Genomic DNA, 20,486 nt, shown 5'->3' with positions numbered 1-20,486 from the left:
TCTGCCCTAGAAGCACCATGAAGTGGTTCAATGGTGTTGTTTTCTCGATTATATTGATTCACAAACACGCTATAAATACGAAGCTGAATTTTTTTTTTTGTTGAGAATGAGGAAGCCCTGATTCCGCGATCCACTTGGCGATTGAGAGAGTCGTTTGAATTTTTTAAACTTTGGGTGGTTAGCTCATGGGCCAGTAAAATCGGAGAAAGTCCCTCTACAATTGGTTCGGTTCGCTTCACTTGGTGGAAAAATCCAATTCAAATAACCCGGGTTTGCACCGAATTTCACCAAACTTACTTTTCCTTTCATAGACATTACCTCTAAAGACTTTGCAGACTAGATCATCTTTACCTATACGGATTAGGTCACCTGCCCTCATGAGAAAAGATCACTGTCCTGTGTAGTAGGAGCTTTCACCTTATGATGAGATGTTTGGATCGTGACATAGCTGTTTTCAGTTCGGAATCAATTCTGTCTTATTTCTTCGAGTTCTCAAAGCATTGTTTGTTCATCTATTTAAGTAAATTTAAGAAGCCGTTCATCTTCAACAAGTGCTGCTCATTTCTGCATCTTCAAGGTGAATTCAAAGCAAGATACAGCAGTCCTCTATACTTCGGCTAACATGCGCAACAAGGATACCATACACACAAAAACGCGATAAAAGGGTTGCAATCGCCCTATGTAGGGTTTTTGTTTTAGTTTGTTATTAGTTGATACATATTGCATCAACAGTTGAATTACGTGAGATATTTGTAGGAAATTGTATCTTATGGCAAATAACTGAAACATTGAATAACACAGGCACTGTCTATATTTTTGGTTGTTTTCGGGCTTGAAATACATACAAATCTAAAGCCATTTACATTACAGTGCACAGTCGTGGTTGTTTTTGTAAAATATCGTTAATTCAATGATAGCTTTTTTTTTAAATTTAGGTATTTCTAGTTTGAAATTGGTGAAAATAAAAAAAAACAGAATACAAAACTGTTATGATGTTTACTTAAGGGGGAAGCCACATTGGGAGGCTTTCAGAATTGATTTTTTTTTTAATTTCGTAGATCATTAATACATTATTAGCTATCTCAGATTATCCTGCAAAAATTTCAAAGCGAAATTCGCTTGTCCCTACGTATTCTTGTAACGCAATGTAAATACTTGATGTCAGTCCTTTGTACGAATGTATTTGTATATGTTGAAATTGCATTTTGTTTATAATTTACAGTTCATATCCGACACAAGACCAACATTTTGTTTTTGCGTTATTTGCAATAAAATTGGAGAAAATTTATTTTTTTTTTCAACAGCAGTAAATTTTTTTATTTCGTATATTGATATTTTTGGCTTAAATTTTGCAAAAAAATGCCGAAAAGTTGCTAATCATGTCCTAATTTGATTGATTCCAATTATTTGTTCCTACTAAAAATTTCAAAAACGTATGTGAAAATAGGCCTTGTAATGTGATTTCCCCCTTAAAACTACCTTATCACTATTCACTCTATTTAGGATTAATGCAAGTAAAAATTGAAAGGTGTTTACTGAAAGAGATGGAGACTTAATTAAAATGCTGTTTTCCCTAAGGCATTGTGCAATCTGTTCGTAGATTGAGACTCTTTGTGAGAATGTAGAAGCCATGATTTTGTATAGCGTTTTAAGGGGAGGGTTTCCATATAAGCGAAGGAGGGGTGGACATTTGTTTTCTCTAATAGCCAGGTGCAAAGTGAAGGAGTTAGGGGCTAAAAAGTGCAAATTTTAAGTACGATCGAATTCATTCTCAGAAATTAAACTAAAATCGTGATGGTGAATATATGTATATCAAGTTTAAACGAGTAACATACATCCTATACCGATCTTTGTTCAAACAAAGTTTTCAATAATCTATCACTTATAACAGTGTGAAGTGGTGATTTTATGATCTATTAATGGAACCGTGGTGGATTATTGTCGAGGTTTCAGGGCTTTCCCTTCAGTGACCTTTTTTTTTCCTCATCTAGACTTGTGGTCTGATGTGTTTGAGGTTTGGCACCGGGAGCAATATGCAGTACGATTACCTCTTGTGGATGGGATGACGATTTGTTAAGAACTTTGGGGCCAAATATATAAAAAGTTTTTTTCCAACAGGGCCATTCCTAAACACAAGCTTATATTTACCTCGGCCAACTTAAGCCTGACTCTACTAGGCGGTTTTTGCCTTGAATACAATTCATATTCATGTCGTGTCATGCATTGTATATAAGAGACAACACCTTGTAACCACTTTGATCACGTTGTTCCCAGGAGATGAGGCAGCGTCTGACGAGTCGTCTCTACATAGGATGAAAGGGTTTTGTCAGAATTTTTAATTCGAAAACTGTATGTAGGTATATATTCACAAACTAACGTGCGACACAGAAATTTCAATGAAAAACTTACTTACATTACTGTCTATGATTTTCACCCCGGAGCCGAACTTTAGTGTACGGTGTATGACATTTGTGCATAAAGTGTCTATTTAGAGTGGTTTTATGCAGAATGTCCAGATAGCTGATTGGTAACAACAAGGCTGTCGTACGGAAAGTCGCGGTTTAAATCTCACTGGTGGCTGTGGGATCTGTATCGTGATTTGACGTGGGATACCAGTCGACTTAGCTGTGAATGAGTACCTGAGTCAAATGAGGGTAATAATCTCGGGCGAGCGCAATGCTGACCACATTGCCTTCTACAGTGTACTGTAGTGTACCGTTACGGTCTTGAATGAAGTGCTCTAATTCACTTCAAGGCTCTGATCCAATGTGGATTGTTGTGCCAACGATTATTATTATTATGGAGAATACCTACATAAAAGACCACCATTTACATATTTCGGCGTTTAAAAACTTTGGCTCTTTTTACAACAATACGCCCGATTGAGAAGGGTGCTGACAAAACGTCACATGTTATGTATAAAAAAGAAACTATAAATGCTTGAATCCTTAATTAAATGTAACTCGCAATATCGAAATATTGCAGCGTGAGAACGCAAAGGGATGGAAACGCACGGGGTAGTACCCAAGCTTTCCAAGTGGATTTTGGCAGTTTGACAAGCTTTTGAACATACCATTATCGATTTTTGTCGTGTTTCCCCTTAAAAAAAATAATGCTCCCAAATTTCCAAAAAATTAATGTATCATATTTGTCTATTTCTTCGGTTGTGTGCTCATTTCTGGATTTTAAAATCGTTTTTTCGGCTTATTTTATAATGAAGAAAAAATTTACAAAACAAAAACTCATTGAGGAAGAGGATAACTGGTCCTCGAAATACCGCTATATGAGGAATAATATTTAGCATTAAAAAACAAGACAAAGATTCACTGAGGAAGAGGACAACTGGCCCGCGAAATACCGGTATATGATGAATAAAAAACTCACTATCGGCATTAAAAAATAAAATTTGTATTTGGTTAATTTTAGATGCGGTCAGTAGTTTCTTTTAATGCCATAAATATGTGAAAAAAAAGTTTGGGTTAAATCGGTTCATTAGACTTTTTTCTGTGCTATTCCGCGCATCAGAAAAACATGTTTTAAAGAAAGCCTTTATAATGAATTCTACTGTAAGAAAACCGTTCGACGTACGCTTAGCGAAAGTTGATATCAACTTAATATTTTGCACCGTTATTCTTGAACATACTGTCTATCAAGATATGTTCTTCTTCTTTTTCTTCAGCCTTTGTCCCGTTCACAAGCGGGGTCGGCTCGTCGTGATCGATTTCGCCATTTGGCTCTATCGAATGCCTGATCTGGATGCAATCTCGAGGCTTTTAAATCCCTACCCAGCGTATGAAGCCACCGTTGCTTCGGACGGCCTTTTGGTCCTTAACGATCGACTTCGATGTTCAGACCAATCTTGGCAAGTGAATTCTCGTTGGCGCGAATTGCGTGACCATATAATGGAAGACGCATGTCTCGAAATTTCTCCACGATCAGTGTAAGTGCATAACGATCGCGGATATCCTCATTTCGGATGTGATCAAAACGATTTATCAAAATATGTTAAAAGAAGAAAATTGGAAGGAAAACTTGTTATCACTAGAATAGCTCCTTAAGTTGAAATTTCTATACATAAAAAATTTCCTGGCAAATGAGAATGCGATTTATAGAGGTTTCACTGTATATTTTTATTTTAGAGAACAAGAACACAGTCGATTAGTAGTCGAAAAGTAGTCGATTTAAAACTAACAAAACCGAAAAACCTAAATTACCGGAAAAGTAAGTTGGGTTCTCGTCAATTGATATATTTCGAGCTCGTTACTTGTCAACTTTCCTACTTGATTTCCGAAACCCTTCGTATTCCAGGTCATATGCAACAATATATCAATAATTTCTCTTGTAACTCGTTTATTCCTACTTATTTAAGCACGTCTTACCAAATCACTTTAGCTACCTCAGATAATAAAAAAGATGAAAGTAATTTATAATACAAAGGACATTCATAATTTTTAAATCTATTTTTAACTGTAATTATTATTGCTAATGGCACAATTTTTGGCATAACAACCATTACCGGGAAATGGTCATAAAAGGCGGTACTGAACTCTGCTACACCTTGCACATACATATGCTGACAATTTTCCCCATGGATTTCAGCAGAAGTAGGCTTTATTTCACCTTAACCTAGAATATGTGTTTAGAAGGAAACATGAATGGGAAAGTGGGAAAAATTTAAAATACATACCTACGTGCGATGTGTATTAAAAATTTAGAGCTATTTAAGGGAAGTGAGCAGTAGCTTTGCTCTAAGAAAACCGGAAAGTACGTGCACTTTATGTATCTTCGTGGCGCACATAGCATAATTTATAAAGAAAAGATTTGTGAAAAACTTGATAATTCAGTACGGAGTACCTAGTTGCAAAAAAGCATACATGAGAAAGCAATCAATATATAGAACGCGTGGAAAATGTATCACAGACACGTAGACCACTTTGCGGAAAGCCATAAAAGGTAATAGAAATTGCTATGCCATATTCGTAGCAGAATATGAAAGAATGTTTCAACATGTGCTCACTCATATATATGTATAAATGTTATATCACACTTCAGACTTTGTAGTTTTTATGCTAGAATGAAACTAATGAGTGAAATCGCCACTGTACAAAACCGCATTTATTTGTGTATAATAATCTATATATTAATCCGTTAGAGATGAGAAATGATCACCATATATTTGCGTTTAGCGATTTTAGTGAAAACATGAAAAGTAGCGTTAATTTCAACGAACCCTTATTTGCGAACCTCCAGGGTAAAATAATGATTAATTTATCCAGTTTAAAAAAGTTCTCACGATAGCTTTATTAGATCCAGTGTGTCTTACAGATTTCACCCCAAAATTGTGCCTCATTTCTCATTACAGCGAAACATTTAAGCCGATTTCAGTGCTGCACCCACGCTTGGCTCAACGTTCATCTATAGGTATACAAAACCTCCTTCAATTCATTTTAGATGTACGAAATTTAGCACAAGCATAAAAGATGATACAGGGGGTAATTATGGAAGTTTCAAGGAAAACTTACAATTACTAACAAAGTTGTAATATCCAAAAGTGAATTTATCACTGCAAGCATCATGGTCTGAGGTTGAATCTGAATAAAACAGAGTTTTTGATGATTGTGAATAACAACGACCTTCTAAGAACTGAGCGATTTAAGTACTTGGGATCAAAGTCTCAATCGATGGTCAGTTGCGCCATCAAACTGCTTTACGTACGTATCGCGTTGATTAAGTCGCGCCCCACAAGTGGAATCCTGTGTTCGCGAAAGCCTGAAAAACAAAATTTACAGCATCAGCAATGTCCTTTGCCTTGTTGCACTCCACGGTACCGACTAATAGGTCACTACCAAAGGCAATAGAGGCGAAGATGTTCAAAATGAAGAAATCCTCAATCGATATGGGTTTGCCTCTATTTTCGATGCGCAATATGTAATTAGGTGGGCCTGAATATCAAAATCAATGGGAAACCATCCAAAATTCAGCCGAAAAAACAATGGCACGATACAAAAAATGGGGATTTAGAAGCCTTTTCGCTCTAGTCGGACCAGGCATATGAAGAAATTTAGAATTTAGAATTTTTTAGAAATTTTAGTAATAATCATTGGTGCAGCAATCCATATTGGATCAGGGTCTTGAAGTGTATGAGAGCACTTCATTGAAGACCGTAACGGTACACTACAGTACACTGTAGGAGGTAATGTGGTCAACATTGCGCTCGCCCGAGATTATTGCCCTGATTTGACTTAGGCTCGGACCTACCTACTTAAAAGAAGAAGGGGCAGTGGTGGTGGTGGTTGGTGATCGGTTAGTGAGTGAACCCGCCGCGAATTTCTCTCAACATCGTACACGCATGCAAAATGGTGTATTTACGCATGGTTTGAACCAGACTATGTGAGAGTCCCAGGACATCAAGGGAAGCCATGAAGGATTTAGCTACAATACCAGTGGCTGAAAATGTTATGAGAACTATAGCCACCTCGTCGAGATGCCCAATTTCTTTGATTTCCCGAGCTAGAGGTATTTCCTTTCGATGTTGCTATTTTAGGGGACATCAATAATATACGCATAGCGACCTATCTTGTCAACTAAGAAGACATCAGATTTGTTGTGCGGTATAAGGCAATCACTTAGAACTTGCCGGTCTCAATTCATGCTGTATATAGAACTGTCAAATACTGCCTGCGGCTCATATCGGCAAACCGGACATGTTCCCGTGATTAGCACATTCTTGTATGCAACGTTTTGATGAATCACCGTATATGTACCGTTATGCCTGTTCGTGTATTGCACCGGTGCCATAACAGTCTAGCCATATATGAGATCGGCCAGCGTTTGTAACGTCGAACCACACATTCTGCGCTGGTCGTTCTCCAGAAGTCAGAAGTCACATGCTAGATTTATCTCGATCGGCGTAATAAAGCGCGTATTTATCGGTCCGAATGATGTTCGAATGACTTCGCTAAAAGGACATGAAGCCAAGGCTGTATATTTGTTCTTTGAAGAAACCTAAAGTTTATGAACTAGGTATAGCAGATTAATGCTCAGTTAAGGTTTTATGGCTAAAAATCGCTTTCTACTTTTTAAATGCATTTTTCTCCAAACTGCATGTTAGAAATCGGCTGCCACCATAGCCCAAAATCTATCCAAAGCAATTCTTTGAAATTTTCAGGACTTATTCAGAACATATTCCTATGATCCGTAAACTAGGATAATTGCGATCCATTCAGTAGTTTTTTTTTATTCATTAAAGAAGCCTTAAAATAACACCAAAATTCACAAAAAAAATTCAACACGGCACCAAAAATTTAGCTTTTAATATTTTTTAATAATCCTAGTTTGCGTACTGTAGTTAAGTCTGTATGTTAAAATGCCGTTTACTTCTTTTCTTTAAAATGATCGCAGCACCCTCTAGAGTTGCAGCAGAAAAACACCTTTTTTTGGAGATGTGTGTATAAATTGCTCTGTATTTCAATAATCAACTATGCAATCGGGCTGCACGCTCAAGACATTAATAAATTTATGGTGAAAAATTCATGTCTGTATCTTTATCCAGTTCTTCATAACAAAATTCTAAAAAAAGCCAAAAAATGGACTTCACACGGGATGACCCCGTCTAGTTGAACGTGCAGGAATATAATTCACCGCATTCAGGAATTCACAGTTCCAAATTTTCTACAGAATTTTGTTTCAATAGATGTAACCATCATCATCATCATCAACGGCGCAACAACCGGTATCCGGTCTAGGCCTGCCTTAATAAGGAACTCCAGACATCCCGGTTTTGCGCCGAGGTCCACCAATTCGATATCCCTAAAAGCTGTTTGGCGTCCTGACCTACGCCATCGCTCCATCTTAGGCAGGGTCTGCCTCGTCTTCTTTTTCTACCATAGATATTGCCCTTATAGACTTTCCGGGTGGGATCATCCTCATCCATACGGATTAAGTGACCCGCCCACCGTAACCTATTGAGCCGGATTTGATCCACAACCGGACGGTCATGGTATCGCTCATAGATTTCGTCATTGTGTAGGCTACGGAATCGTCCATCCTCATGTAGGGGGCCAAAAATTCTTCAGAGGATTCTTCTGTCGAACGCGGCCAAGAGTTCGCAATTTTTCGTGCTAAGAACCCAAGTTTCCGAGGAATACATGAGGACTGGCAAGATCATAGACGTTTCGAACGGAACAGTCTTTGTAAGCTGAAATAGGCTCTGTTGGCTGACAACAACCGTGCGCGGATTTCATCATCGTAGCTGTTATCGGTTGTGATTTTCGACCCTAGATAAGAGAAATTGTCAACGGTCTCAAAGTTGTATTCTCCTATTCTTATTCTTCTTCGTGTTTGACCAGTGCGATTTGATGTTGTTGGTTGATTCGTCTTCGGTGCTGACGTTGCCACGATATATTTTGTCTTACCCTCATTGATGTGCAGCCCAAGATCTCGCCCCAATGGCCGCCTGCTCGATCTGGATGAAGGCAGTTTGTACGTCTCGGGTGGTGGGTAGGTGTAACCCCTTCTGAGAAAAGTGCGTGTGACAGACAGGCAATGATCCGATTCAACAAAGCTTTAAAAAGCAATTGATTGAGAGTTACAGATGGAGTCAACAATTTAAAGGAGGATGACTTATTTTCTTTGCTAATTTGATTGCTTTTTCATGCTCTTATACTCTTCAGTAACAAAATGTTGCTGGTAGTGGTAGTTACCGAAAAAATAGTGAAGATAAGTGAACGTAAGAAGAGCATAAAAAGGACTACAAGCTTAAAAGAGAAAGAGAAAAAAATATTCATATGAACATTTAAAAATTCTTCTAATGCTTGTTTTCCAAAATGTTCAGTCTACACTGCTGATTTTCTGATTGGCATGCTGTTTGTGGCCTTCATTATCAGGCATTCTCTTTTCTTTTTCTTCGTAATGTGGTAGCTATTTTTTTTGTTGATCACTGGTGATTAACGTCCGAAAATTAAATTATATGCCATATTAACGTTCTTTGGGACAACAAGATCGGAGGCGAAAATGGGGGAAATAAGTTACTGATGATTCCATTTCCGGGCGTCCTCTATGCCTAATGGGTTCAAATATAGTCGTCGATCGAATTAAACTTCCTAAGAGTACTACAATTGGTTTTCATACAAACAGAATTGTTGAAGAGATTTTCAACTTCCGCCCTAGATAAAATAGGGGACGAATAGTCAACATATTTTACTAGTGCTTCCGAGGAAAGTCTGCATTTTTTATAAGTTGTAAAATAACCCACGTTTAAAGGGCTTCCTTTTCCACATAAAAAATAACCACGACTATCAATTCTGCTGCAAGCAGATCATCACACATGTTTTTCATTCGTTTTGTTGTATAAATATATAAAGGAATGAAAAGTGGAGGTACCAATTTTTAAGGTTTTGTTTGTAAAACAAAACCTTATTAAAATCGGTTCAATGTTTGTCTGTCTGTCCGTCTGTCTGTCTGTCACAGGCACTTTTCTCAGAAACGGCTATACCGATTAACACGAAATTTGGTGAGAAGGTGGGACCTGTGGACTCCCAGAGAAGATATCCTCCTACGTTGAGATTTAGGGGTGGTCCCCATACATGTAAAAGGGGTATGTAAAAATTTTTTTCACCAAAGATAGTCATGTGGTCGAAATGAAAGGTCTCGATTAGTACTTTTCGAAGCCGGTCTTAGTTTTGAGATTTGTTGAAAAGGCGGGTTGTGCAAAGTGACGATTTCTTCAACGGACCCATTCTCAGAAACTACCCAACCGAAAAATCTGGAAAAAATCATGAAGCTGCCTCTATATGGTGCCTAGGCCTCAAAATACTCTTCATATCGATATCTGTTCATATTAAGTTAATAATAGTATATTACCACATTTTTGGGAAAATTGAATAAAACCCCCCTTAAATTTATCTCAGAATTATAAAAGTTGGTAGTAGTGTAAAATATAATATGAAGCATATTATCTCCAGGTTTGATCGAAATCATACTGTTAGTAACAAATTTACAGTAGCTCAAAATTTGCCTTTACCGTGAAAATTTACAACCCGAAGTACTAAATCTGACATGCTAAATGCATATTCTTAACGGGCTACGTACAAATAGGATAGTTCTACACTCAAATATACTCACACAAGAAGCAAACAAAACCTTTCATACCTGAAGCGCCCAGCTTCCGGTTTCCTGACTTGCTTACAAACATTTTTTGGTTGATTATTCGGAACAATCTCGCCTTAACTTGGCACTCCTCTGCCAAAGTTGGATATATTGGATATCCCGTTGCAATACTGACTACCTATTGCCTAATCAAGTCGGTGTGGTGAATAGAACAGCAATCCTGCAAGGATTACTCCCTTCAAATTTCAGAAACTGTAATCACGACCTTTCGATGGCCTCCTATGAAATTGCAGTCATAGTTTCTGATATATAGTGGCGATCTCGACTTTCTTTTATAAGGGTACATATAATCATAGAGAAATTTTGGTATACCACAACCAACTTCCCATCCGCAATTTATAATCCAAAAAAGTAACTTCTAAACCGAACAAGAAATGTACGAACTCATATTTGCTCATGAATATGTACTAAGAATCCTTTTAAAATACAATATTTCCGAGGGCATTGATCCACTAGCAGAGGTGCATCTAGAGCGGGGTCGATTTCGTATTCGGAGTGATACCACATTAACCTGAATAACTGAAGCTTGGGGCGCAATGCATTTTCAAATCAGGGCCTGCAATGTTGACACACCTTGTCCTTGTTGTTACGGTCTGAACTTTATCAGAAGCGCATTATATAATCTAATACTCATTCGCATAATCAGCTCCGCTGCTGTTTTGCATAGAAAACTAATAAACTCATCAGTGCGAAAAATGCGTAACAAATGTGTTAATGAATTTCAGAATTTTATTATTGGGTACTGTTGACTTAGACGCTTTTAGCAGTACTTGCAGACGGCAATCTACAATATTTCAAGCAAACATGTTATGCAACCAACCTGGCAAATAAATGCAGCTGATTATATAAGAAGTGGCGATCACAATAGAAGTCAATAAAAACTAAGCATGTTGATTCTAACTCTACCTGGGCCTCAAAGATGGTTGCGCAAAAAGAGTTGAGAATATTCCAAATGTATATCCAGATGAGTGGTGTCCAGGAGTAAATCAGCCTTGTTAGGAAGAATCCATCCTTCCGTGGTTGCACTTTCTCGACGAAGGAGCTACCTATAGCGTCCATTCGCGGAACTGCGAAAAAAACACTATTAATGAGAACATATACTTATATATGCCTCTTACACTAGCAATTTTTGTTTGGAAAACAGATTTTGAAATGAGCACTGCTAATATTTGCTGAATTTCGAAATTTCCACGTTTCCGACAAGGACAAATTAATTCACATCCGCAAAATATTTTAACATTTCAAACTGATTTTTTCATTGTTCGAGCGCAAGTCAACGAATTGGTTGAATGCAGAACGAACCTTTGAAAGCACTTCACGCTACACTAGCCACTGGTAAATGGAAAAGAATAACAATAGCATTGACGCACAGGTACTAAGTGTGGTACTCGCAGGTACTGAGGTATTATTGTTTTGAGTCACTTATCGTTAAGGTCGCAGTCGTATATAAACGGCTCAGAGCCAAGCTCGCATCTGGGAGTCTGACCGGGTCCGACGTTCAGTGTGTACTGAACGCATGCGCTAGCAGCAAACAGATGTATCTGAGGGAGCTGCTAGTGCGAAGAGGAGTTGACGCAATTTGACGGATGGAGTCAGTGCAATGAAGTGCGGCCCGCACTCAATGGAGCGTCATAATCGTCAGTATCAGGTTTCGGCCGTGCTCCGAGCTGCATGGCAGACAGTCTGTCTAAATTTTCAACTAGCTACTTATAAGAGATTATCTGCAGTGGAATCCATTAGAGTATTCGTGCGCCTGCAGCCACTAGTTCAAATATCTGGAAATGGAAGCTATGCAACCTCGGAAAATGACCTGTGATCCGATTGCATCGATGAAAGCGATCTCCTTCGCGGAAAGTCTATGTGTACACAATACTACAATGGGAATAAGTGGTTAACAGGTTAATAATACTTCGGTACGTACACTGATACTCATGATCTCACTCGAAATACGTAAGTGTAGCGCCACTTGCCAAACTTTTTGCTAAATAGAAGTGAAATTTTATGAAAGAGATGCGGACATAAGCCAGCAATCAACCCGACTCAACAAAGATGAGTGCATGTAGAAAATGAAATTTATTTAGCAATATAAGTAAATTGAGAGGTTGGTTTTACTGGTTGAAAAAAGATACATTCGTTTGATGTAAAACTTATTAACGTACTTCAATGGTGCGAAAACCGTTCTATCATACAAGTGAATGCACTTTCATTCGATTGTCGTGAAAAAATTAGTCAGTGATTCATTGAAATTGGCGGATAGCTCGAATGGAAATCTGTCCTCATTTGTATAAAACAAAACCTAGTTTTAATGTTAGTCCGTCCGTCTCTCTGTCACACCTGATTTACTCAAAAACGGCTAAATCTATTGTGGAGAAAATTGTCGTCAGGTAGATGTGAAAGTCTTGCGTGCAGTAAGCGGTAAAATTTTGCGGCGCTCCTTGTAAACAGAAGGGGTATGGATTTTTTCTGTTATACCCAGTTCATAATAAAGGTAGCACAAAGTGTAACAGGTCTTAATTTTCAAACCTTTCCGACCATAAAATGTAAAAAAATTAACGATGATGAATATTACATATGAATATAATGTATCCTAACCATAATCATCTGAAACAATTGATAAAGGAATATTATCACATTTCAGAAATTTGCTAGTTTATATAGGTTGAGGCTTTCTTTTTCGTGTGAAACCGTGTGCCTAGAACCTATGTTTTCTTTTGCTTTAGCCTCTGTTCCGTTCACAAGCGGGGTCGGCTCGTCGTGATCGGTTAGTTCTATCAAATGCCTGGTCTGGATGCAGTCGCAAGGCTTTTAAATCCCCATCCAGCGTGTCAAGCCACCGTTGTTTCTTCCGGCCTTTTGGTCGCCTACCATCGACTTAGCGCGAATTACCTGACCATGCCATCGAAGACGCCTCTCTGGTAGTTTTTCCACGTCCCGTATAACGCTATATAGATCGGAGATATCGTCATTTCGGATGTGATCACTCCACTAGGCCAACGTAATATCTTCGTCTTCATTACCACAAAACGCCGTTCAACCAGCACTCAGAACCATATAGGTGACAGAATGGACGACATTGCGGTAGATATTAGATTTGAGACGTTCGTTGATGCGTCGATCACAAAGAACACAAGTTGTAGAACGGCACTTCTTCCAGGTCGCGGTAATACGTGAAACAATTTCAGAACGCAGTTCATCATTGGCTGATAGCATTGACCCGAGATTTTTAAATCACTCAGTTCTAGGCAGGTCGTTTTTATTGACAGTGATAGTATCTGCATGGGAATCGGTCGTCAAAAATTCACTTTTATGCAGATTCAATCTGAGACCGTGTTCCATGAGGGCTATGTGTATAGAGCCTCCGAAGTCGGATGTTGCGTGTGGCAGTGTCCATAACAAGAACAAAGAGGAGTGGTGAGAGGCCGCTTCTTTGATGAACACCAACAGAGACACGAAGTTGTTTTGATACACCCGCCACGCTTCGACCTTTAGTTTTGAGATTGTTGTAGAGAAATTGAACCTAGTGCACGAGTTCTTCTGGCACTGGGTGTTGTATCCTAGAGCACACCAGATGATTTCGCGTGGCACGAGGTCAAATGCTTTCTCCAGATCCAGAAATGGAAAGTAAAGAGGGCGATATGTTTCACGGTGTTTCTCTATGAGTAACCGCGCACAGTTGTCAAGAATGCGTTGAAAAATCTTGATGGCATGGGAGAGCAATCGGACCGGACGGTAATTTGAACATTCTGCTGAAGCAGAAGAAAGGTACTAACATTTCTTTTTCTATATTGGAATTGGGGTAATTTCTTCCCAGTCGGATGGTGCTCTACCTTCAATAGCTCGTTTGAAAAATTCACGGAACCACAGTGTTGGTTCCCAGCTCTGATTTCCAGAGCTCAAATGCGATGTCATCAGGTTCTGTTGCTTTCCCGAATTTCATTCGTTTGATTGCTTCCTCGACTTCAGTGCCACTCACAGGTGAAATTGCTGAATATGTTGGCAATGCTTGCGGAAGTGGATGATGAACAAATTCTCCAGTTGGGTCATCGTTCAGTAGGTAAAGCATCGTTATTATCAGTAACGCGACAGAAATTTTCAATGTCCTGCGTGTGTCTGTGTCGGCGTTGACAAGTTAATACAGAACTCTCTGGTTTTCCCGCGTATCCAGTTTATGATAAAGATCTTTGTAATCGATCGCCCGGGTGAGAACGATTTTTTGCTTCCCGGTTTGCATTCTTGTAAATTTTCCAATTGACCAACGTTTTATCGTCCAAGAACTTATGGTAGAAGCATTTCTCTTCACGGAGCGTCATTTGAACATAGCCATTCCACGTATCTCCGTTGATGAACCGCTTACCTGGCTTGGTGATCCCGAGTGTTATATAGGCCGTTTTATGGATCGTGTCATTAACTTAACGATTCTTGCACATTCTTAATTTTTGGTAATCACGTAAATGAGCTCGCTTCTTTCTTCTTAGGCCACCACCTCACGCTGTTTTATCAGTGGCTTGATTTGCAAGAAGACAATCAACGGCCATGTTGAGGTGCGATGGTCTGATAGGGAACTGCAGTCAGTGTCGGTGCCAAAATGCCACAGCAATGCCCACACCGTATTAAGTGTATGGGCTACTAAAGTAGCGAAGTTTATAGCTTTTTTTACATCGTTCGCGTTCTATGTCACAGCGATTGGTACCAGACCATCGAGTTTCTTGTGAAACGGAGATATTAATACACCTTTTCCGAAGGGCTGTTGCGAGTTCCTCGGTCTTTCCAGTGAGGGTGCCAATATTTAGCGTGCAGACGCGTATTTGATTCGCTTGGACTAATTTACTTACGTGCTGACGCCGTCCATGCATCAGGAATCCATGCCAAGTTCTCGAGAAGACCGGAGCCTGTTCTGCCACGGTGACTGAAGTGAACGACTTAGCATTTTTCGGGAGTTATGTCTAAACACAATCATTCTATTTTTAATGGCATTGCATGGTCGCCCTGTCCCGATCGTGTAGGATGTAGCATATTGCAATTTGGAAAAACATTCCATGGCGCCTAGAAACTCAGTTTGCTCCTTTTGTATGCAGTGTTTTTCGCCGGAATTAATGTCAGACCCTATCATGAACAGGATAAAGATTTGCGCATTTTCTCATGGAACGTGCGCTCCCCATAGAAACCAAATGCTGTTCAGCAGCTAGCCAATACCTTGTCTCAATAGGCTGGACACGGACCGATTTCCTGGAGAAGAGCCACTACATCGTACATTATAGTGGCCATCCAATAAACCATGTGCTCGGAGTAGGTTTCTTTGTCAGTTAAAAAATGCAACCTGCTGTTATCGACTTTGAAAATATAAGCGAAATGCTATGCACTTTATGCACAATTTAGAAATGTAAGCCTCGTAAATATTCACGCCTTTACATAGGAGAGAATAAGCAGGCGTGCGGACCGTCGAAACGCATCCCAAGTAGGATATCAAAATCTTGGAGATATCAACGGTTAAGTAGGGATGCAGTCCGTATTCAGGCGATACGTTGGCTCACATAGCTTACATAGGGATACCAATGATAACAGACTGCGGATTATTTAGTTAGCAGTATCGCACGAAATGATTGTTGGAGGTTCCTGGTTTGCGCGTAAAGCGGTCCACAAACATACATGAGCCTCTCCAGACGGGACTACTCTCAACCAAATTGACCACGGACTCGGATCACTACCTCGTTTGCATGGTGTTCTGAGCTCGGATTATAACACCACCTATAATCCCCTCGGACAATCATGTCGCAATAACCGCAGCTAAGAGATATCTTGGAGATGAAGCACCATCAACAAATGATATTCACAAGCACCTGAAGAGCCCTATAATTGATACGGACACAAATATACTTGGCCTCAGCCACAAGAAAAGTAGTAACGACTGGCTTGACAACGAATGTAAGCTAGCAACGAAATGGAAGACGGCGGCATACCGAGTAATGTTGCATTCTGAAAGAACACGGTCACGCGCAGAGACTTACCACGAACTTTGGCGAGCGGAGAAGCCACTTTACAGACGGAAAAAGGAAGGAAGAGATATCACGTTGCTGGGGCATCTATAAGATATTCTCCGCTATCTTGCTAGGCCGGATAGCCCCATATGCCCAGAACATCATTGGCCCATACCAAAGAGGCTTCATTCCAGGCAAATCAGCAACAGATCAGATTTTCTCTCTGTGGCAAGCGATGAAATAACTGCTGGAATATGGCCTTCGGCTGTACCATCGACTTTAAAGCCGGCTATGACAGCACAACCAGGGTAACACTCTACATGGGCATGAAAGAATTCGGTATCCCGACGAAATTATAAGACTGATTAGGCCGACCCTGACCAATGTGCGAGGCCAGATAAAAGCAGCAGGGTCACTCTCGAGTCCATTCGACATCAAGAACGGTCTACGAAAAGGCGATGCCCTATCATGCGTCCTCTTCAACATGGCCTTAGGGAAAGTGATTCGCGATGCAGATGTAAATGCAGATGCCTACGCTGACGATATTGGCATTATTGGGAAGAACAACCCGAGATGTTCATACTACCTTCATCCATATCGACTCAAGACCGTTACAGTACACTACAGGATTAGTACCCTGTAGGAGGCAATGTGGTCAGCATTGCGCTCGCCCGAAATCATTTCCCTGATTTGGCTCATTTATCACGATACAAATCCCCTTTCCCCGACAGCCATGTGCTCTAACCACTCAGCTACCCGGACACTATCCAACCGAAAAATTAATTAAGGTACAGCACTATATGGTGCCTAGGCTCCGAAATACCCTACATACCGATATCTGTTCAAATAAAGTTAATAATAGTCTATTATTATAATTTTTAGTAATTGGCTGGAAAACCCCCTTTGAGTTCATCCTAGTACCACGAAATTGCAGCAATGTAGGTTATAATATATAGCATGATCCTACCAAGTTTGGTGAAAGTCGCACTATTATTAACAAAGTTATAATAGGTCAAATTTGTCGCTTCTTTGCAAATTCAAGACTTTGAATGTCAATATCACTTCAAAGTGGATATTTTCACATAATTTATGCATATATCATATGCTATGTACTAATGGGGCAAATGCACACTCACTGTCTTTATAAAAGAAATACACAAAACCTTTCATAGCTTCCGATTTGCCGAGTTGTTTTTCATTAATTGTGCAAAAAGTCACCTTCAATAATATGATATCATCCCAAATGCTCGTTCATATACTTCGTCATACCTCATCTCTCCTAATTTCATAATGATGTGTTTATTAATTTTTGAATTAGATTTCCCGCAAATGAGAAAAACCCGTTTGAAGAGAAATTGTTTTTCGCAAATAAAGACATTTATCACTCTTAATTACAAACGAAATATAGTTACAACAAATAAAAATTCACTTGTGCAAGTGTTTATGAATACGCTATTTGCATACCACTACAGGATTCTGTAAGGGCATATAAGGGACTTCCTCCTGGGAGATCGCCCCTAAGCCTGTACCTCATAATCTCTCGGTTGCACGCCGTTAAAATCAAAAGGAGCGGGAATTTCACTATGAAATAGCTGGAAGGTATTTTAAGATAGTTAAGTTAACGACCTATGCAATAAAAAAGTGGCATCTGAAAACGTCCTAACGTAGTTTCCTTCCTTAAGTCAATTATTTATGATAGCAGTCAAGGCAATTGCCTGTGAAAAAATAATTCTTGATATGCTTTCCGTAAATCGATTTCAATTCGGATAGACCTATCTACCTTCAACACTCCCTCTCTTTTTCGAGTTTAAATATTACAAATTATTATCTGATTTGATTGTAGCTGGCTGAAGTATCACTTTTCATAGAAGATTGAACAGGTTAGGCTTAGATATATCTGATGTTTTCCCCTGGTCGGTCTTGATCATGCTTGATGCTCAACTTTTATGTAGGGTATTTAATACGTTTTTGTGTGGAAGAACCACTATTGTTCGTTTGTTTTCTTCTTTTTCTTTGAAAAGAGCACATCCAATCTGCCTACAATATCCTAGACATTGTTTTGTTGCTCGCAGTATCATCATTTATTGTGCATCTTTGTTCAATCAAATTCCAATAAATGAGTCCATAACAGTTCCAAAAACCGATTTACATATTATATAATAATAATAATAATCGTTGGTGCGACAATCCAATTGAATCTGGCCTTGAATAACGGTACACTACAGGACTGCGATACACCACAGAATGGCAGGTAGTCTGGTTAATACTGTGAGCGCCCCTATTTTGACTTGCATGCATATTTACAGCTCAGTCGATGTATATATCCCAGATGCAGTCACTATACAACTCCCTTTGCAACTAGTGAAATTTGATCCGCGACCTTCCGTTGTGTCAGCGTAACGCTCTAAGTACTAAACCACCCGGCCATATACGTTTGTGTTGACAAAACTCTGTTTCGATGCGGTAATCTTCTTTTTCTTCAGCCTTTGTCCCGCTCACAAGCGGGGTCGGCTCGTCATGATCGGTTTCGCCATTTGGCTCTATCAAATGCCTGGTCTCGGTGCAATCTCGAGGCTTTTAAATCCCCATCCAGCGTATGAAGCCACCGTTGTTTCGGCCGGCCTTTTGGTGTTTTATCATCGACTTTAATGTTCAGACCAATCTAGGCAAGTGAATTCTCGTTAGCACGAATTACGTGACCATACCATCGAAGACGCCTCTCTCGCAATTTTTCCACGATCGGTGCAACCCCATAACGATTGCGGATATCCTCATTTCGGATGTATTCAAAACGGGTCACACCATTAGTCCAACGTAACATCTTCGTCTCCATTACCGCAAGACGCCGCTCATTGTCTTTTATAGTCGGCCAACACTCACAACCATAGAGGGCGACAGGACGGACGGCATTGCGGTAAATTCTAGATTTGAGACGTTTGTTGATACGTCGATCATAAAGAACACCAGTTGTTCAACGCCACTTCATCCAGGTTGCGTTAATGCGTGAAGCAATTTCATAACGTAGTTCTCCATTGGCTGATAACATCGACCCGAGATATTTAAATCGCTCAGTTCTGGGTAGATCACTGCCGCTGACTGTCATTGTCTCTGTTTCATGGGGATCGGTCGTCAAAAATTCAGTTTTGTTTAGATTCAATCTGAGACCGTGTTGCATGAAGCCATCATTCAATTTTTGGACAAGTTGCTCGAGATAATTTTGGCTATCAGATGCTAGGAAAACATCATCTGCATAAAGCAGCGTGTAGGGCGCTGGACGTTGGATAACCCGTGTGACGGTGTTCATAACAAGAACAAGCAAGAATGGTGAGAGGGCGCTTCCTTGATGAACACAAACAGGAACACGAAGCGATTTTGATACCATACTTCCATACATCGAACTTTACTTTTCGGATCGTGGTAGAGCAGTTGAACCTAGCGCACGAGTTCTTCTGGCACTAAGTGTTGTCGTAAAGCATACCAGATGAGTTCGTGTGGCACACGGTCAATACTCTATAAACTGATGGATTCGACTATGGTTACTACTGAACTTAATATTGCATCAAAAAATCTACAAATTCGCTTGGGAGGAATTGGAAAATGGCTTATAAATTGGAAAACTCGTGTAAGGGAAACCAAGTATTTTCATGTCCTTTTCAATCTTGAAGCAGCACAACTGCGCCAAGGTCCCAATCCTAATGGTGTAATGAGCTCTCGTATCTTGAAATGCACCTAGATAAGTGACTAACGAGCAGGAAACATATAAGACAAAAGCACTGCAAATGAAGTTGAAAACAGAACCTGCATCGGTTTCTAAAATAAAACTCTAACTGAGACTCGAGCCTGCCCTACCAAACAGCCATAATGCCAATGTGGACTTTCTGACTTTAGTTCTGGGTTTCAGCGTGCACACCCAATAATGGCTTGGTACAGAGAGCCCAGTTCTAGATACTATGAATGATCGAAGGTGCACTTTTGTAAGCGAAAACGTCCTAAGAGACTTCAAAAAAGTAACAGTAAGAGAGGTGGACGAAGTATAAAGGTAGGTTAGCTTCCCATCTAAAGTCTTTAACCAGAAGGTGGTTTTATCAGCCTAGTGTTGTTGAACAATGGAGTCTATAGTGTTGGCAAGAAATACATTTTAAGTTTAGGTATAAGATTGCAAAACTTATTGTCAATCACTGCTCCAGAAAGATTCAATAAAAGAAGCATCAGTAGCAATTGTATCTTCATGTTTTATTGTATTCTTAACAGTCGTAGGGAAATTTCATGATGTTCTTAAGATCGGATAAAATTTTTGGTTTAAACGGGCCACCTTATGATACTCTCCTTGCAATATATATTTAC

At 39.5% G+C, this 20,486-nt stretch overlaps 2 protein-coding genes and 1 long non-coding RNA gene across 10 annotated transcripts in view; 2 read left to right on the top strand and 1 right to left on the bottom strand.

Annotated features, from left to right (window-relative positions):
* The window catches only part of LOC119649857 (protein javelin), a 65,068-nt gene extending 53,329 nt beyond the window's left edge, over positions 1-11,739 (bottom strand). Inside the window, exons 1-2 of one of the 4 annotated variants that reach the window (XM_038052219.1) lie at positions 11,286-11,739; positions 10,988-11,234 (exon numbers count right to left, since the gene is read on the bottom strand). In XM_038052219.1, coding sequence (XP_037908147.1) covers positions 10,988-11,226 — 239 coding nt within the window. In that variant the 5' untranslated portion in view covers positions 11,227-11,234; positions 11,286-11,739. The remainder of the gene's footprint in view (positions 1-10,987; positions 11,235-11,285) is intronic. The other 3 variants (XM_038052218.1, XM_038052216.1, XM_038052220.1) reach the window with 3 other exon arrangements.
* Positions 1-20,486, top strand: part of LOC119649858 (calcium uniporter protein, mitochondrial) — a 629,226-nt gene that overhangs the window by 377,049 nt on the left and 231,691 nt on the right. The gene's annotated exons all lie outside the window — the stretch shown is intronic.
* Positions 11,808-20,486, top strand: part of LOC119649860 — a 112,806-nt gene continuing 104,127 nt past the window's right edge. Inside the window, exon 1 of the long non-coding RNA XR_005249207.1 lies at positions 11,808-12,080. This is a non-coding gene — a long non-coding RNA (uncharacterized LOC119649860). The remainder of the gene's footprint in view (positions 12,081-20,486) is intronic.

Source organism: Hermetia illucens, chromosome 2 (genome assembly GCF_905115235.1).
Source record: "Hermetia illucens chromosome 2, iHerIll2.2.curated.20191125, whole genome shotgun sequence".
NCBI classification, from domain to species: Eukaryota; Metazoa; Arthropoda; class Insecta; order Diptera; family Stratiomyidae; genus Hermetia; species Hermetia illucens.
Note: the sequence above shows the minus strand (reverse complement) of the source record. Positions and strands in the feature narration are given on the sequence as shown.